Source organism: Protopterus annectens, chromosome 1.part1, assembly GCF_019279795.1.
Source record: "Protopterus annectens isolate FY-2018-M chromosome 1.part1, PAN1.0, whole genome shotgun sequence".
NCBI classification, from domain to species: domain Eukaryota; kingdom Metazoa; phylum Chordata; order Ceratodontiformes; family Protopteridae; genus Protopterus; species Protopterus annectens.
The window spans coordinates 1,330,738,367-1,330,759,026 of record NC_056726.1 but is presented as its reverse complement, the minus strand read 5'-3'; the positions used below and the strand labels follow the sequence as shown (position 1 = coordinate 1,330,759,026).

Genomic DNA, 20,660 nt, shown 5'->3' with positions numbered 1-20,660 from the left:
TCTTGGGTCTAGATTCCTGTCTCGTAGTTGGAAAGGTTATGCTCCACTGTGGGGCTGTCGGACTCTTCATTCTGGATAAACCTGATGGTGCTGGCTGATGCACTTTTCATACCCCACCCTCCAGACATTTGTCTGTACTAGATGTCCACTAGCTGGTGATGGTGAAAGACTTTGCTGTTAGGCTTTTGCACAGCAGAAAGACCTAGGAATTTGTACTGCAGCATTGATCTACTCCCACATCTACAGTCATGGTAAGTGGAAAGATGACTGTACTTGTCTAGTAGAATTATCTAACCATGGCAGTCTATTTGACATTAGGTGCAAATTTAGTTACCAGCTGTAACCTTTCTTTTCGCATCTGCTTGACTTTGTTTTTTTTTTTTTAGGTTGACTAAGAAGTAAGCAGTCATTTCAGAAGCTGACATTTCCTTTTAATAAGGAGCATGTCCATCTTGCCATTCACTCCACCAGTTGTGAAGAGGCTTTTGAATTGGAAGAAATCAGCTGGTGGATCTGGAGGAGCCGGAGGAGGAGAGCAAAATGGACAAGAAGAAAAATGGTGTGAAAAGGCAGTGAAAAGTTTAGTAAAGAAACTAAAAAAAACTGGACAGCTGGATGAACTGGAGAAGGCAATTACCACTCAAAACTGTAATACTAAATGTGTTACCATACCAAGGTAAGCAGTACTTTGAACGGGTGGCCTTTTCAGCTGCACATATGCAGTTTAAGCTGGACGTAGGAAGGAAGCTGTAGTGTCCAGTTTTTAATTGGTGGTAGCATGGAAAGCTAAAGAGTCTGTAAATCAAATATTGGGTCATCTAATTTTTTTTTAAAATAAGCACTTCTGTCTCGAGCCTTCTTTGTTTGACTTTTCTTTTTTGTGGAAGAATCTTTGAGTAAAGAAGTTGCACATAAAATGTTTTTGAATGGTGTTCTTCGGGTCACTTGTTATAGTAGTAACACTTTGAACCTCTCCAGTGGCAGACTTCCAAAGACTGGCCTGTCTTCAAGAGCCGTGAAACCCATGGTCCTTGACAAGGCTGACCATTACACCGTAGGGGCATCACTGTGCTTTTGATGTGAAGAATAGCCATTCTGCTGCATCTTTTTGCCTTGATTAGTGGTAGTTGTGCAGTTTTAGGGTGATTGAATGTATTTTTATATCAAGTAAAGTCTTGTGTACATCTATACACTTCAGAGCTTTGGTACACTTGTTTTTGCCATTTTTCTCTTGGTCTTACTGTTTTATTAGAATGTTGTGTACTTCTGGGGGCTTTCATTCACTTTGTAGGCATAACTATCTTAGCACAGTATTACCGTTCAAGAAGGAAGGAAAGTGTGCACATGTATGTCGCATTCCATATGAAGATTTTTGCAGAGGTCCTGCCTTGCTGAAAGTCTATCCATGGGATGCATAGCTGCTTTGCCCATACTAGATTTAATGGGGAAACTTTTTAAAAAGAAGGGAAATGCCTACTCTGTTGGCTTAGAGAAACACCTGCTGTGTTGGCTTAGAAGGGTAAAGCCAGGTATATGACTTGGGTGGCCACAGTACAATTAGCAGCTCTACTGGGGCTGACTGGGAAGGTGTGTTGTGACATGGCTTTGGCCAGGTTGCCCATCTCAGTAGCTTGATATTGATGTACAGTCTTCAGCACAGATTGGAGACTTTAGGGGAAAACTGATTTTTAAGGTGTGAGGCAGGCCCTGAGGCGGTTACAGCTCTTGAAAAAATTACTGAAATACTCTTGCTGATACTTAGTGCATGTGGACCCCTAGAAAGTACCTCAAAAAAGTAAACTAACTCAGGTAGAGATTTGAGAGAGGGTTTCTTACTGAAGACTAACATAGGTCTTCCTAGGTATGCGGAGTGGTGTTAAGGACTAAAAGTAGAAATCACTGTCTATTTTGGATGAGCGCATCACTCTGCACTGCTCAGTAAAGGGTGAATGAGCTAAAGGGAAGTGGCTTAACTTTATCTGAAGAAGCCCTTTTTCAGCCAGATCAGATGACCCATCGTGTCAGGTTTCCCATGAGAAATGCTGGGAGAGCTGAGCCTTTTGGGGAGAATAAGTGAGGAACCAGGGGAGATGCCATTGTCTTGTCTGGTCCCTTTAGGCATGAGAGCATCTGCCTCACGGAGGCGCTTGTGGAGCACTGGTTGCTTAAACCTGCTATAGCTCAGACATCTGATGGTGTCCTTTAAGAGGTTGCAGTATTGTTGACTGTGAGCATGTCCTCCTGAGCTGAACAGTTACTCCCACAGTTTGTACAGATGTCACTTCACAAGTATTTGCATTTTATGTTCAGTTCTGCATGGCTGTCAATTTCCTGCTGTCGTGTGGGCATGCCTGACCAACTGTAGCTAAGGAGCTGGACTCTAGGCCACAAGTCCTTGATCAGGAAGTTGCATCCCCTCTGCTCAAAGCACCCCGGGCTTTCCTTCAATATTTCCAGAAACATGTTGTCAATCTTCCCTTTATTCTCACTGATGGCAATCTTCCCTTTATTCTCAATGATGGGTTCAGATCTGAAGTGTCAGATCAGTCTTTGCCTTTCCAATAGCTCGACGTCTTCAGCAAAGCTCGTAGGCTTTCTACCCATAATGCAGATGTTCATGTTTCACTGTTGCAGTCATCACATTTGGGTTATCCCTGCCAGGGTAGCCCTCAAGTCTGCCCGAATACCATTGGTGTAGTATTTCTGCGTGGGTTGCCGTCACCCCAAGACTGACGTCAGGTCGTCAGTGTTATAAATTAATGCAGCCAACGCCATTACATCAGTCTTTCTTGCTGAGGAGCCCGAAGCAGAAGCAGTTTGCACGAGTGCTGGTTGGCTGCTACCTGAGTTTTTCATTTCCGAATTAAAGTTGAAGTCTTCTAAAGCAAAGTACCCCATTGGGGACCCTTTTTTCTTGCTCTAACCAGTGTCAGAAAAAGTTAACAATTGTCTCGCTTGTGGAAAGCAAATGCCACATCGAGATTTTCTTTCTTACTGCATCACTTGCTTAGGCCCAGACCACGACATCCCCCGCTGTTGCTTTTGTGTTTTGTTCAACGCCAGAACTATAAGTCATTGGGCTCTTAATGTAGCTAGATATTTTCGGTCTCAGTCCTCTAATTCTGATATGGCTTCAGTAAGCCATCCAACAGCAGATCTACTGAAAAAACGCAAGGATAAAGACAGACCGCACAGGTCCATAACTGCAGATGACGCTTCCGTTAAACTAATCATCAGTTCACCGGTCCACAGTGAGGCACTTTCGCAGCCCCTGAAGCCTGCTTCTGTGGATTTGCAGGGTGCTACTGAGACCCTTTTGGAGTCTGGTATGTCGCAAGACTCTTCATCAACTAAGGATCCTGCGGATGTCTCTACATTGGATGGGTCCAGAGCTGCTGAACAGTCACCGGCTTTTGAGGAAGTACTTTGATTCTTCACACAGAACAACGACTTCCTTCGCATCTACCGTTCTTTCGAAAACTACTAAGTTTCGAAGGCCCAGGGTATGAACCACACCCAAGAAACCGACTACCCAATCTCAGGTACCTGCTTCTTTGCCTCAGTCCCAGATGCTTAAAATGGCGGAAGACCTTATAATGCTTATCAGGGGAAGCCAGGCTACCCCTTCCAAAAGAGATTTGTCCCCAGTAGTTTTATCTGAACAGGAGTCCGATGACTCTGATGCATCTGAATATGAAGATATGCAACCCCTCTCAGCTTATGAGGATTATGATGCAGAGGACTCCATCCCTTCAGCCTCTCTACGCGAAGACTTTTCCTGTGGGGAAACCCTACATTAAGGGAGCATTTCAAGTGGAATGTCTGGATTACACTCGGTCAAAAAAGAGACTCTGAATTCTTAGATCTTCCACAGCACATACCTCTGGCCATTCCTCCTGTCCTGGATGTTGTGGATGATGTTTTTATGGAATCCAGTTTAACTCCTGACACCCTCCCTCCTGCTCCCAGGAAACCAGACAAGTATTATAGAGTCCCACAAATTTCTTTTCAAAAATCCAACTTCTGACCCCCGAGGTCATCTCTCAAGGGACCTAAAGGAATTAAAGCAACTTCTGCTAAGAATCCCACCCCCTCAGATAGGCATTCCCAAGCATTAGACAGATGGGGTAAAAGAGTATACATCTCTGCTACTCTTGCTGTTAGAGCACTAAATTGTCAGTTCCATATGCTGAAATATCAGCAATATACCGAGGAACTCGTCAAAAATATCTTTTCCTGCTTGTGCAGAAATAGAGTTACAAGAGTTAATGCATTCTGCAAGTCAAGTAACTAAGCACACCTTACAATGTGGTTTTGACACCCTAGAAGCATCTTGCAGGGCAGCAGTCACTGGTTCTGTCATTAGAAGGCATGCTTGGCTAAAGGAACAGCCCTTTCCTGACCATGTCAAATCCAAATTATTGGACTCACCACTGCACAAAGACTACTTATTTGGCAGCAAGGCAGAGGAGGTCTTAAAAAAGATGGAAGAAAAAGCTAAATTTATGCAGACAGACTTCTTGCAGGTTCAGCCACCGAGATTCAGTAGGCATTGCCCTTCCAAACACTGGTCCTTTCCTACCCCCTCCAGGTCTGCTCAGCTCAGCCCAGACCCCAGGAAAGCAGGCCCCCCCCCAGACAGCAGAGATCTAAGCAATGGAGTTCCTCCTCTTAAAACCAGGGAGTGCTAAGCCACCCTCTCATGTTAAGAACTCACAATAACTTTACACTTCCACCCCCTTCTTCTGTCCACCTGCTCTTGCCCCTAGGAGGAAAACTCTCCTTCCACGCAAGCAACTGGACCACCATTACCAACGACTGCTGAGTCCTCAACTTTGTGTCCCAGGGATACAAATTTTATTTCCACACACTACCAATCCCAAAAGGGTTCCCAGATCTTCCCCCAAAACAGTGGGCAGAGGCCAAAAAGCAAGTCCTTTCCCTGCTCTCCATGAGGACAATAGAGCATGTTCATGCAGAACAGGTTGGCCAAGGTTTCTACTCCAGAATCTTCCTGGTGCCCAGAAAAGAGGGCACCTGCTGTCCCATCCTCTATCTATCCATTTGAAACGCTTTTCCTGGCGATACCAAAATTCTAAATGCTCACGCTCCAGTAACTTCTACCTATGCGCTCCTAGGATGCTTGGTTAGCAACCCTAGACCTAAAAGAGGCCTACCTACACATCCCAAACAGGGAATCTTGCAGGAGGGCAGGATCACTGCGCTTCCCTTGGGCTTATCCACTGCTCCCAGAGTTTTCACAAAATGCCTGGCTCCTGCCATTGCTTTTTGCAGACAAAGAAATATTAAAATTTTCCCATACTTAGACTGCCTGATTCAGGCAAACAGTCAGGAAAACCTTCTAAAGCACCTGACCTTTGTAAAGGACCTACTTACCTCCCTGAGGTTTACTATCAATGAAAAGAAATCCAAACTAGTACCCACGCAAAAGGTTGTATTCTTGGGAGCAAGCCTGGACACTGCATCACATATGGCATTCCATACTCCAGAAAAAACAAACCTACCTGACGACCTACTTCTCTCAACTAGCCACTAGACCCCAGTTATCCGCAAGGAAAATCCTGCAAGCTCTGGGGATAGCTTCTTGTAATCTACTCATTCCATATGACAGACTACATATGAGGAAACTACAAGGGTACCTAAAAAGCCTGTGGTGTCAACACTCCCAAGACCTAGAAACTCCTTTATACCAATGATACCTTGTTTAAGGAAAGATTTTCTTTGGTGGGCAGCAGCATGCTACCACATCAAGGGACTACCCTTCTCACAGCCCCACACCACCCAGACACTCACCACAGATACATCAGACTATGCCTGGGGTGCACACCTGGGCGGCAGGTGCATTCAGGGCTAATGGAGCCCAAACCAAATGCATCTTCACGTCATCCAAAAAGAGATGTTGGCTGTTGAGCAAACTGACGGCCTTCAGATCCCTTCTCTCTCCGGGGCCTCTACTGATCAAAACAGACAACACCACTGTGATGTGGTATATCAACAAACAGGGAGAGACTCCCTTCTACCTTTTGTACAGGCTCACCATGACCCTTTGATACACAGCCTCAGCCATGCAACTACACCTGTTAGCACAATTCCTGCCAGGCTCTATAAACTCTCTGGCAGACAACTTAAGCAGAAATCTTCTGGACCCACACGAGTGGCAGCTAGACCAAAGAACCTTCAACCTTGTAACCCAGAAATGTGGCACCCCGAAGGTCGACCTCTTTGCTCCCACTCCAACCTGTAAATTCTGCACCAGGGAACCTCACAGCAAGGCCTGGAAAGTGGATGCTGTATCCTTCCAGTGGGTCAACCTCTCTGTCTATGCATTCCCCCCCCTCTACTGCTCATTCCAATGGTACTGCTCAAAATAAGGAAGGAAAAATCAAGGACAATCCTGATTGCCCCAGACTGGCCACGCCAGCACTGGTACCCTCTGCTGCGCAGCCTGTCACCACTGCCACCATGGCATCTCCCTCAGATCCCAAAACTCATGGCCCAGAGGAATAGAGAATTCATGCATCCCCAATTGCAGACCCTCAATCTGGCAGCCTGGCTTATTCCCTGACCACTGCACAAGCTGCCAATCCTAGCAAACAAGTTCTAGATGTTATACGTGAGGCCAGACACCCTAGCACTAGAAAGCCTTATGCTGACAAGTGGAAAAGGTTTTGCACCTAGATCCAGGCTAAGGGAGCCGGAACTACACAGCCCTCCCTACCTCTCATCCTGGATTACCTGGCTGACCTATTACACAGGGGTCTGCCATCTCTACTCATTTCAGCACAGAGCCACCTCTTTTCTCCCACCCTCTCATCAAACAGTTCCTAAGAGGGGTAACAAATTGAGGCCACCCATAAGAGCATCTACCACAGCTTGGGACATTAACTTTGTTTTTGAAAAGCCCACCCTGCCCCCTTTTTAACCAGGAGTGTCAGCAGAGTTAAAAGTTCCTCACTTGGAAGACAGCCTTGCTTCTGGTCATTACTTCAGCTAGAAGAGTATCCCAGCTACAAGCACTAATGGCTGCAGAGCCCTTCATCATTTTCCTTGCTGACAGGGTCTCCCTTAGGACTAACCAGTCCTTCATGCCAAACGTGGTGTTCAGTGTGACTCTCAACTAATCCATCCATTTGCCCACCTTTTCCCCTAACCCACAAAACAAGGGGGAAAGGATTCTGCACTCTCTAGATGTGCACAGACAGCTCATATTCTGCCTAGACAGGAGTAAATCATTTAGAAAGACTGATCAATTGTTAGTCAGCTTTGCTGCAGGAGCAGAGGGCAAGGCCATATCCAAACAAACCATTTCCAAATGGATAGCACACTGCATCCATTTCTGCTACGAGCAGCACGGGAAACCTCACCTCCAAAGGGGTCAGGACACATTCCACCAGAGCAACCTCCACCTCTGCAGCAACATCTATATTTATGGTAAGTGTACACAACTGTATTTTCTCTGCACTTCCCTTTGGCTTATCTACTGCGCCTAGAGTATTCACAAAATGCCTGGCTCCAGCTATTGCATACTGCAGGCAGAGAACTATTCAAATCTACCCATACTTGGACAATTGCCTGATTCAGGCTGATAGGAATTGCTACTTCAGCACCTGGCATTTGTAAGAAGACTTCTATCTTCCCTGGGATACATCACCAATGAAAAGAAATCACAACTGGTGCCCAGCCAACAAATTGTATTCCTGGGAGCAAGCTGGAACACAACTTCCCAGATGGCATTCCTCACTCCAGAAAAGCAGGTCCATCTGACAAGCTGTTTCAAACTAATGGCCAACAAAACCCAGCTATCGGCAAGGAAAATTCTGCAAGCCCTATGGTTCATGGGCTCATGCATTCTGCTTATTCCATATGCAAGACTGCATATGAGGAAACTTCAGTGGTACTTAAGTCTCTGGTGTCAACATTCTCAGGACCTGGAAATGGTGATTCCCATCATACCTTGCCTAAGGGCAGAGTTCCTTTGGTGGGCAGAAGCATGCAACCAGAGCAAGGGACTTCCTTTCACTCAACCCCTCGCCGCCTAAACCCTGACAACAGACTCGTAAAACTATGCATGGGGGGCAGGCAAGTGGAGCCCAGAACAAAGTCTGCTGCATATCAATCAGAGAGATGCTAGTTGTACAGAATGCTCTGACAATCTTCAGATACCTTATCCTTCCAGGACAGCTCCTGATAAAGACGGGACAACAACACAATTATGTGGTACATAAGCAAGCAGGGCAGGGCTCATTATTACCCACTCTGCAGGTTAGCCATGGCTCTGTGGAACACACCCTCGAGCATCCAGGTGCACCTACAAGCCAATTCTTGCCAGGCAAGCAAAATTCACTGCAGATGACTTAAACAGAAATCTACTGGACTCTCACGAGTGGAAACTGGAACCCAACTCATTCAAACTTCTAACCCAGAGGTGGGGAACTCCGGAGGTGGACCTTTTTGCCCCCCCCCCAAAAGCTACCAATTGAACAAATACTGCACCAGGAACCCTCACAACAGAGCCTGGAAGGTGGACGCCCTATCCTTTACATGGGAAAACCTCTCAATGTATGCCTTTCCTCCTCTGCCCCTCAAAAGTACTACTCAAGATCAAACAGGACAAACCAAGGGCAATTCTTATTGCACTAGACTGGCCACGCCAGCACTGGTACCCACTCCTACGCAGTCTGACAGCAGTGCCACCCTGGCACCTATATCAGACACCTTCCCTGCTGTCTCAGTAGGAGGGACAGATTTTTCATCCACAGCTGCAAACCCTAAACCTTGCAGCCTGGCTTATCCCATGAGTTCACCACCAGCATCCCTCAGCAAACAGGTGCTGGACGTCACCCTTGAGGCCAGAAGGCCTAGTACTAGGAAATCCTATGCTGAAAAGTGGAAAAGATATTGTTCTTGGAGTCAGTCTCAAGGAAAGGACACAGCTGTGCCCAACTTGCCTCAAATCCTTGATTACCTAGCAGAGCTGCTCCACAGAGGCCCATCCTTCTCATCCATTAAGATTCATGCCTCTGCCATCTCAGGTCATTATAATACTGAGCCGCCTCTCTCTTTTCTCACCCTCTCATCAAGCAGTCCCTGAGAGGAGCTAAGAATTTAAGGCCCCCTAGGAGAGCTCCCACCCCGATCAGGGACCTTAACTTTGTACTGGAAAAGCTCACACTTCACCTTTTGAACCTGCTGCTTCAGCAGAGTTAAAATTGCTCTCTTGGAAAAAAAAGCCTTACTTCTAGCTATTAGTTCAGTAAGAAGCATGTCTGAGTTACAGGCACTAATGGCGGTGGAGCCCTTAATTGCTTTCCATGCTGACAGGGTTTCCCACAGGACTAACCCTTCCTTTATGCCCAAGATGGTATCCAGTGTGGCTTTACACCAATCCATCCATTTGCCAACCTTTTTCCCTAATCCTCAGAATAGAGGGGAAAGGATCCTGCACTCCTTGAACGTGCACAGGCAGCTCAGGTTCTACTTTGACAGGACTAAGCCTTTCAGAAAATCTGACTAGCTACTAGTCAGCTTTGCTACAGGGGCAGAGGGCAAAGCCATTTCGAAGCAAATCATTTCCAAATAGATAGCACACTGCATCCATTTCTGCTACAAGCACCATGGAAAACCTACCCCTCTGGGGATCAGAACTCATTCCACTCGAGCTACTTCACTCTCTACAGCATTTCTCAGGGGGGTCCCCACCAGGACATCCTGGAAGTTGCAACCTGGAGTTCTGTACACACCTTCACACACCTTCACCAAGCATTACCACTTACCTATTTTTTTCTAAATTCTGAGCTGGATTTGCTACAGCAGTCTTACAAGGCCTGCTAAGCCTTCCCAACACTTCTTGACTGCGTCCACCCTTCCTCAGCTTTGGGAATCGATCCAAGTGTGTTGACTTCAACAGTGAAACACGAAGCACATAGTACAGTTGTGTACACTTAACATAAAAGTAGATGTTCAAGTGTATTCACTGTTGCAGTCCTGGTTTCCCTCTTTCCAGTCCTCTGGCTTTCTCTGTCCTTTTTACCTATCCTCTTTATGGCCATCTGTTGTGCAGGGGTATTTACTTTTTACTGGAGGTGTTCCATACCATGTAATAGCTTCCTATTTTGGGAAGCTGCTGACCTCGAGGGCAAGAAAAACTGATTCAATGGCATCTGCTGCATGTTTTTATACCCCTGATGACCTGACGTCATGGAAGAGGTGACAGCATCCGACGCAGAAATCCCAAGACTCTAGTATTTTGGCAGACTGAGGGCTGCCTGCAGGCAGATAAACCCAAGTGTGATGACTGCAATAGTGAATACACTCTAACATCTACATTTATTTTAAGTGTACACAACTGTACTTCCCCCTTTGTACCTTCAACCACATGTGAGCTGAAGTTTGTTTTGGAAACACTCTTTGTGGGGATTCTCAGCCTGAAGAGTCTCGGAGTTGCAGGCCTTGTCTTCCAATCCCCATTACCTAATTTTTCATAAGGATAGAGTTTCTTTACTCAGTAATCCTTAATTTCTGAAGAAAGCTGTAACACCAGCAACAAACTGATGAAAACGACAGACTGTAGACCGGACTGTCAGCAGTTAAATAAATGCATACAAATCAGTGCACCAAGCTGTAAAAAAAAACTCATACGACCCAAAAATGGTTAATGCTTTCGTTTAATCCAATATTAAACTTTTCAGACAACACACACAGTTCACTTGGGAGGGGTGGTCTAATGGTTAAGGTGTTTGCCTTACAAACACAAAGTGCAGGGTTCGAGTCCCACAAGGGATAATTAGCTAGGCTTAAAGTGGCTCACAAGGGCAGTTAGCCTAGTACTAATCTATGAATCAATGAATCTAAAAACATTTCATTGGCTAAAACAATTATTTAAAGTGATACTTCCTTAAAAACATTTTCAGTGGAAAATTTGTCACTATTTATAAGAACATAAGAGACCATCTCTACCGTAATAAAATTGAATTATAAATACATATACAGCACATAAGTAGATATTTCTTTAAATTCCTTGTAGTTTAAAATCTATTAAATATTTATTCGTATAGTTATACAAAAAAACCTTGCTATTCGATCTTTATAATTTCTTTCTTTCTAAAGCCTTTAATTTTAACACTGCAAAAATTGAGGTACGTTCATTTATACTTGGCCATGAGTCTGCTTGCAGCTGAAGCTACCATTTTAATTCCTTTAATTCTAATTGCAGTCCCCAAGGTTGTCATTTATAAGTACATGGTCAATGATAAAGTAGAACTTATGGCTTGGAAATTCCATAATATGTTTAGGTAAGGCATTATTTAAGTTGAATTTTCTTATGGCATATTCATGCTCATAGATTCTTTGGCTACTCTTGCTCTCTCTTTTTCCTATATAAAATGCAGTGTGCCAGGTAGACCACTGCTTTAGAATTACAAATGTACTTTCCTTTTAACTCGTACTTACAATTTCTTATAGTGAAATTCTGTTTCTCTTATTTTGTTACTCCATGTACATGCACCACATTTAAACATTCTGCATTTATTATAAGCAATAGCTTGCCCTTTCTTTAACAAGTCTTTAAAGCTCAAGCCTTTTTTATATACAATGACTGGTTTGTCACCTACATGTTGTCTAACATGAGTAATCTAACAAGATGGTCCAGTATTTTCTGAAATATGGAAGTTAAGAACTTATGATCCACACTAAAAGTAATTAAAGCTTTTGTCTAGTCTGTTATTTGACAGTATCAGGTGTCACATTATTCTCATTTCTATCTCGCATAGGAGAAAGGGAAAGTTCTTCCTCTGTTGCTAAACTAATAAGTTGATTATTACGTAAAATGGGTTTAAAAAGAAACTCTCATTCAAGAAATCTGTGGTTAAAGCTCAGTTAATTAGGGCGGCATGGATGGTTTCTAAAATGGAAGACTGCTTTCACGAATGCAATACATCACGACTTGTGTTCATTCAACGAGCCTACCCAGTAGACCTACTAGATGATTTAGTTCAAGAAGTACACATTAAAATAATGGATTTGGCCTTCAGGAGTAGGGCTGCATTTGGTTCTATGGTTCTGAGGAATATATTTCCATGAGCTGCCCAGAAAGTAGTTTGCTTGGGAAGCAGTCCCATCAGTGAGAATAAAGGCGAGACTGACAACACAAAGTTATGTACTTACCATAACATTCCTTGTATGTTGTCCATCTCTACCATTTTTCTCGCAACCCAGAGTGGACATTGGATTTATGGATCTCCATATCATGAGAGACTGACATTGACCTCTAAAAGGCCATAGCTATTGTGTAGATTATTTTCTGGGTGGGCAAACAAGATCTGAGGAAGTTGGGGAACTGCATTATGGGTAGGGAAGGAGGGCCATGAGCTTTCCTGAAGACCTCGAGCTATTGGAAAGGCTGAGAGAGATCCGACACATTGGATCTGAACCCATCAGTGAGAATAAAGGTTAAGATGGACAACACACCTGGAATGTTATGGCAAGTACACAACTTTTTTTTTTCTCTTCTCTCTGACATTACAGATGAGGATAAAGCATGGTTCACTTCAGGAACAACCTCCCCAGAAGAGAGAGAGAGAGCCTTCCTCTAAGGATCTGACTGCCTAGAGAGATGCATTTCTGACTGATCTAAGCAATCCAGTCTCAGTTAGTGGCTTAAGCATTAGAAGCAGTGGACAGAGTAGGATGAGGAGAGTGCCTTGAGCACTCACCCATGTTGGCAAGAGGGAAATGGTGGTCCTGATCAGTCTTACTGCTTCTGTACAAATGTCCACTTTAAAACAATGGCAGCAGGACATTGGCTCAGCCACCTAAGCTGATGATGGTAGCCCTTTTGTATCTATAATAAAGGCATAGAACACCTAGCTGTGGTGCACGTGCTTACGTCGGTTACCAGTGGCCGGGTTAGGGACTGAACAAAAAAAATCCCTAGCATCTGCCTGTATAACTCCATAAGGTGAGAGGGCTGATGGTCAGCAGGTAATATGTGAGAAGAGTGACCCTGAAAGTAGGTGTTGCGTCCTCGAGGATAAAGAAGTTTCTTTTCCCTGAGGTATGACTCTTGTGACAAACACTTGCTGTTTTCTGATCCTTTGCATCTTCCCTTCCCAAAAACTTCTTGTTCGGGAAGATCTTGCTTTAATGAAACACCATTTCTGATGAAAATATAAAGATATCTCTTAGACTCAAATAATGTCTAGTCCTCTAAGGTTTGGGTACTCCTAAATTAGTGGCAGTGCCTCCAGTCATTGAGTCAAACTTCCATCAACCTGTCTTTAGGAAGCCTGAATGGATTTGTAAGGTTCAGGATCGTTTAAAGCTTCTGTCTAAAAAAGATAGTGGCATTTTCACCTGTGGTGTCTGAATGCATCTAGGGTTTGAGGATGACACTGACGCTTACACCCGCAGGCCGTACTCTTTCCTGTGACTGGGAGAGGTAGGGTCTTGAAATGCTTTGGGAAGGAGGTCTACAACTTGATAAACCTCACTTTCAAGGTTATGAATTGTTAAACCCATATATCAGATATGCTTATGCTGTTGGCACAGGTTTCAAGGCAGCTGTTTGTCATTGTTCAGATGATGAGCTGAAGATCTGTTTCCATCCAAAGGACATTAAAATGCAGGCTGCTTAGTGTCTCATTGCTTCCCCCCCAACAAATATATGCACTCGCACACTCAGGGTCTCTCTCATTAGATGTCTCTGTTGCTTGTGCTGTCTCTCTTGTGCATGCTGTCTCAATGTCTCATGCTCAGTGTCATTCTGTCTGCCCCCCTCTCTCTGTCAAAGTCTCTCTCGCTTGATGTCTGTCAGTGGCTCACTCGGTCATCTCTCTTGCTTCTGTTCTGTTGATGTCGCTCACTGTCATGTATGCTCAGTGTGTCTGCTTTGCACGCTCGATGTGTCTCGTGCTGTCTCCTCTCTTCCTCGCTCGGTTTGTCATACACTCTCCTCTCTTGCTTTGGTGCCCTCAGTCTCTCGCCCAATCTCTCTCTCGCTGATTCTCACTCACTCCATCTCGGTTACTTGAGCTCTCTCATCTCTCGCTTGCTCGTGCTCTCCCATCTCTCGATAGATGTGTCTCTGAATCTCTCCGTCCGTGTGATTCACCCGACATGTCTTTCTCGCTCAATGGCTCGCTTGCTGTCTCTCGATGTTTCACTTATGTCTGTTGCTCTCTCGTTCCCTGTATCGATGTTCTTAGTGTTTCACTGTTGCAGTCGTCACACTTGGGTTTATCTGCCTGCAGGCAGCCCTCAGTCAGCCTGAATACCAGAGTCTTGGGATTTCCACATCGGATGCTGTCGACTCTTCCATGACTTCAGGTCATCAGGGGTATAAAACATGCAACCGATGCCATTACATCAGCTTTTCTTGCCGCATGGGAGCCCGAAGCAGAAGCAGTTTGCAAGTGCCGGTGGGCCGCTACCTGAAATTTTTGTTTTTTGAGTTTCAGACCTGAAGTCTTCTAAAGCTAAGTACCCCGTTTTGGATCCTTTTTTCTTGCTCTAACCGATGTCAGAAAGTTAATTGTTTCGCCTGTGGAAAGCAAATGCCTCGCACAGATTTTCATTCTTAATGCTTCATCTGTCTAGGCCCAAACCACGACGTTCCTCGCTGTAGGTTTTGTGCCTTATTTAACACTCGAACTATTCGTCAGGCTATCTTAGTCGCTAAATTCTTTCTCGCTCATTCTCCGTATTCCGAAATGGCTTTGATAAACCATCTGACTGCCAATCTTCCAAAAAAAACGTTAAAGATAAAGACAGTGACAGACCACATAGGTCCAAAACTGCTGACGCTTCCATTAAGCTAGTCGCCAGTCAGCCGGTACTCTGTGAGGCGCTTTCACAGCCCCGGATATCCGCTTCTGCAGATTCAGAGGCCTCTGCTGAGACCCATTCGGAGTCCGGTATGCCGCGAGATGCTTTTTCGACTGTGGAACCTGCGGATGTCTCTACCATGGATGGGTCTGGAGCCGCTGTGCAGGCACCAGCTTCTGAGGGTGTATTCTGACCTTCTGATGTTCGCATTAAACCAACAGCTTCATTTTTGACAAACTACTGAGTTTCTCAGGCCCAGAATTAACAATATGCCTAGAAAACCGACTAACAAAGCGCATGCTCAAGCCCCCTTGCCACAGAAACAAATGCTTAGAATGGCTGAAGACCTTAACTTTTAATTAGGGAAAGCCAGCCTCCCCTCTCTAAAAGACAAAGAATTGATTTTCCTTCTGATTCTACAGACCACGAGTTCGATGACTCTGATCCCTCTGATTACCAGGATATGTACCCTTATCTTCCTACGAGGATTCAGATGCAGAGGATTCCATACCCTCTGCCTCCTCTCCAGAGGACTTTTATTTTTGTGAAACCTTGCATACTTAGAGCATTTCCACTGGGAATGTCAGGGTTGCCCTCAGTCCAAAAAGAGACTCTGGGAGTTTTTAGACTTGCCTCAGCACAGGCCTCTAGCTATTCCCTCTGTCCTGGATGTTGTAGATGATGTCTTCATGGAATCCAGTCTTACTCCTGATACTTTACCACCTGCTCCTAGAAAGCCTGACAGGTACTATATCTTTAAGAATCCCACTGCGGATCCAGAGATAATTTCCCAGGGACCTAAAGGCATTAAGGCTACTACAGCCAAAAACCCTACCCCTTTGGGCAGGGATTCTAGAGCTTTAGACAGATGGGGTAAGAAGATGTTCATCGTGTTTCACTGTTGCAGTCATGACTGTAGGGATGTTCATCGTGCATACAGCTGCAGTCATAACAGATGGGTTCTCCTGCTGTCAGGCGGGTCCTCGGTCGGCCGAATTCCAAAGTCTAGGTCCGGTGTCGGTTGTAGTCTCTTCTTCCCTGACGTCAGTGCGACAGGGGTATAAAGGAACCAGCCGAAGCCATTTTCTTAAGTCTTTCTTGCCGTGCGGTGCCCGAAGCAGAAGCAGTTCGCAAGTGCCGGTCGGCCAGCTCCTGAAAATTTTGAAACCGAAGTCTTCTTGAAAGCTAAGTACCCCGTTGGGGAAACTTTTCTTGCCTCAGACCGATGTCAGACAAAGTTAATACTTGTATTTCATGTGGGAAGCAAATACCGCATAAGGATTTCCATTCCCTCTGTATTCCTTGTTTAGGCCCAGACCACGACGTCTCGGTCTGTCGCTTTTGTGCTACATTCAACAAACGCACCATTAAGCGTCGGGCGGAGTTCGCCCAGCATTATTTTGGCAAAACATTTAACTGTATTATGTCGTCGGATACTCCGACTCCAGTTTTCTCTAAAAAGCGCAAAGATAAGGACCGACACACTAGGTCCGCGGCCTCTACCGACACCACGCCAAAGCTGACTACACGTGGGCCGGTTCTCGGCGAGGCGCCTACGCAGCCCCTGACTACCGACGACACTTCATTGGCGGTGTCTCCTGTGCCCGAGGTCGCAGGCTCCTCTGCCCACACCCCAACTACAGATACCGAAGCCACTCTTGGCGTTGAATCTCAAAATGTGGACAGGTCTACCTTCTCTCAAGGTGTCTTCAGACCTTCCTCTTCTTTTTTCCATCAAGGCTTTCACTAAGTCTAAAGCAGCCATGCATTCTAAGAGACAAGCTACACAGGGCCCTTCTCCAGGCCCCATGCCTAAAAAACAGATGCTTAAAATGGCTGAGGATTTAATTACTCTTATCAGGGGTTCTCAACCCCCCCAGACAAAAGGCCCAGAGTGGAGGAAGAATCCCCCTTGTCTGATCAGGGCTCCATTATTTCAGAGCACTCTGATGATCAGGAACATTCTTACTCCCCTTTTGAAGACTCTGATGCAGAGTAGTCCATTCCCTCTGTATCCCCCCCCCCCCCCCCCAGAGGATTACTCATTTGGGGAAACTTTGCATACCTTAAGGGAACACTTCCACTGGGAAGGCCAGGATTATTCAGATTCCAAGAAAAGGCTTAGGGAATTTCTCTTGCTACCTCAGCACAGGCCTCTGACTATACCTCCTGTCTTGGACATCCTAGATGATATTTACTCGGAGGCCTGCCTTAACCCGGATTCTCTACCTCCAGCCCCAGTCAAGCCTGACAGGTACTACAGGGTTCCTGACTCGCACCAATTTGTATTCAAAAGCCATGCTGCTGACCCAGAAACCATCTCACAGGGCCCCAAGGGAATTAAGGCCTCCACTGCTAAAAATCCATTATCTTCCGAGAGAGATTCCAGATCCTTAGAAAGGTGGGGGAAAAAAGGTATATACCTTGGCTACCTTAACCATGAGGGCCTTAAACTGTCAGTTCCATATGCTAAAATACCAACAGTTTTTGTCATCACAATTGAAAAGTAAAATGTCTCAACCTGAACAACGAAACTTGAAGGAGTTGCAAGATTTGATGCATAGTGCAGAACAAGTGGGTAAGCATACCTTACAATGTGGTTTTGATGCTCTAGAGGCCTCATGTAGAGCTGCTGTTACAGGATCAGTCATACGTAGACATGCCTGGCTCAAGGAACAAACCTTGCCAGATCATGTCAAAGCTAAATTACTAGATGCCCCTCTACAAAAGGATATATTATTTGGTGCTAATGCTGAGGAGGTATTAAGGAAAATGGAGGAAAAGGCTAAATCAATGCAAACTGTGAAAGATTTTCTACAGGTACAACCTCCACGTTTCAATAGAAATTGGCCTTCCAAAAATTGGTCCTTTCCAGCCACAGACAGACCCCAAAGAGGTAGATACAGGCGCCCGAGGGGCAGAGGACAATCCCAAGGATCGTTTAGAGGCAGACAATGGCAAGCTCCTACACAGAGGAGGTGGTGAGGATAACTCGCAGCCATTCAGAAAGCAAGCCCAATGACTTTCCCCTTTGCATGCCAAGCAAGACTCAAATGGCAGCACCCGTAGGAGGAAAACTGGCATTATTTTCAAAAAAATTGGCATATTGTCACAAAAGACAAATGGATCCTGGACATTATAAACAGAGGCTACAGATTCCATTTTCACACCCTTCCAAAAATGAGAGGCATGCCAAACCTACCACACAATCAAAGGGCAGAGGCACAAAGGCAAATTACAGATCTCATAGACATGAAAGCTATTCAAGAGGTACCTATGCACGAACAAGGTCAAGATTTTTATTCCAGACTATTCCTGGTACCAAGGAAGGGAAAAGATTGGAGACCTATTTTGGACCTATCCATCCTAAACACATTTCTACTCGTACCAAAATTCAAGATGCTCACTCTACAGCAGCTTCTTCCCATGCTGGGCAAAGGAGTCTTGGCTGGTAACATTGGACCTCAAGGAGGCATACCTGCATGTCCCAATCAGACAAAATTGCAGAAGATACCTCAGATTTCTTGCAGGTTCAGCCCATTATCAATTCTCTGCATTGTCCTTTGGCTTATCTACTGCGCCCAGAGTATTCACGAAATGCCTGGCATCAGTAATTGCCTACTGCAGACTTCAAGGGATACAAATATACCCCTATTTGGACGACTGCCTGATCCAAGCGGACAGCAAGCACATTCTTCTGAAACATCTGGCTTATGTAATACTGTTGTTGAACTCTCTGGGATACACAGTCAACAAAAAGAAAGCAAGGCTAATACCCTCTCGGAAAATAATTTTCCTGGGTGCCAACTTGGACACAAACACCCAGATGGCCTACCTCACGCCAGAGAAGCAGGGGCAACTAACTCAATACTTCAGAGCACTAGCAAATTGCACCAGGCTGACTGCAAGGAAAATCCTGCAGGCTCTGGGATTCATGGCATCTTGCATCTTACTAATCCCGTGTGCAAAGCTGCATATGAGGAAACTTCAATGGTACCTGAAAAACCTATTGTCTCAACACAGCCACAGTTTGGAAACAATAATACCATTAATTCCATGTCTTCAAAAGGAATTTCTGTGGTGGGCTCAAGCATGCCAAGCAAACACAGGTCTTCCATTCAGCAAGCCTCAAGCAAATCAAGTCATCACAACAGACGCCTCGGAGTACGCCTGGGGGGCGCACATGACAGATCGGTGCATTCAGGGCAAATGGTCCCAAAAAGAAAAGCACCTTAAAATCAATCAAAAGGAAATGCCAGCAGTAATAAATGCTATTATAACTTTCAAAGACCTTCTGCAACCAGGTCAACTATTGATAAGAACGAACAACACCACAGTTATGTGGTACATAAACAGGGAGGAACACATTCATACCCCCTATGCAGACTGGCCATGTCACTTTGGAACATGGCCATGGACTTACAAATCGAACTACAAGCACAGTACTTGCCAGGCAAGGAAAACACGCTGGCAGACAACCTAAGCAGAAATATGACAGATGCACATGAATGGAAGTTGCATCCAAAAGTTTTTACAGAGATAATCCAAGCATGGGGAAGGCCAGACATAGATCTTTTTGCCTCCCACAAAAATCACCAATTGACAAAATTCTGCTCAAGGATTTTCCATCCAAAGGCCTGGAGAGTGGACGCGCTCTCTTTCAGTTGGACATCAATGACAGTTTATGCCTTCCCACCTCTTCCTCTGCTGCCCAAAGTTCTATTGAAAACAAGAGCAGACAGACCAAAGATGATTCTCATTGCTCCAGACTGGACAAGACAACACTGGTACCCACTCCTGAGGAGCCTGACGCATTCCCCACCATGGACCCTGCCTCTAATGCCTCTTCTCCTGACTCAGCACAGCTTCAAAACTCTTCACAGCCAGCTAAAAACACTCAATCTAGCCGCATGGAAGATTCCTTAGCATCACAACAGACCCTACTCTCCAAGGAGGTGCAGGATGTCATTTTGGAGGCCAGAAGGCCGTCAACTAGAAAAGCTTACTCCGCAAAATGGAAACGTTTTTGTGTCTAGAATGAGAAAAAGGGCCAGGATCCTGGAAAACTGAATTTACCTCAAATACTACAGTATCTAGCTGAGCTGCTAAGCAGTAGACTTTCATTCTCCTCCATCAAAATTCATGCCTCAGCCATTTCTGCAGAATACAACACTGATCCACCCTTATTCTCTCACCCTCAGTTCCTCAGAGGGGCTAAGAATCTATAACCTCCAAGGAAACAACCAATACCTGCTTGGGATCTCAATTTCATTCTGGAAAAACTCCTTTTGAGCCAGCTGCCTTATCAGATTTGCAATATTTGTCCTGGAAAACAGCTTTCCTTCTGGCTATTACCTCAGCTCGTAGAGTTTCAGAACTGCAAGCTCTCATGGCTGTGCAGCCTTTTATCATCTTCCATCAGGACAGAGTTTCCTTACAAACCAACCCGTCCTTTATGCAAAAAGTGGTATCCAGGGTAGCTTTGAATCAGGCCATACACTTACCTACCTTTTATCCTAATCCTCAAAACAAAGGGGAGAGATTACTACATTCCTTGGACATCCACAGACAACTGCGTTATTGTTTGGACAGAACAAAGCCTTTCAGAAAATCAGAACAGCTCTTTGTGTCCTATGCTATAGGAGCTCAAGGAAAGCCAATTTCCAAGCAGACAATCTCAAAATGGATAGCCCACTGCATATGCGTTTGCTATTCTTTTCATGGCAAAACTGTACCTACAGGCATCAGATCTCACTCCACAAGGGCCACAGCTACCTCTGCAGCTTTCCTCAGAGGAGTTCCTACCAAAGATATTTTGG

At 45.1% G+C, this 20,660-nt stretch overlaps 1 protein-coding gene across 1 annotated transcript in view; it reads left to right on the top strand.

Moving 5' to 3' along the window:
* Window positions 1-387: 387 nt before the first annotated feature.
* The window catches only part of SMAD2 (SMAD family member 2), a 1,415,285-nt gene continuing 1,395,012 nt past the window's right edge, over window positions 388-20,660 (top strand). The window contains exon 1 of the mRNA XM_044088986.1: window positions 388-676. Within this exon, the coding sequence (XP_043944921.1) occupies window positions 444-676 (233 nt within the window). The 5' untranslated portion in view covers window positions 388-443. The remainder of the gene's footprint in view (window positions 677-20,660) is intronic.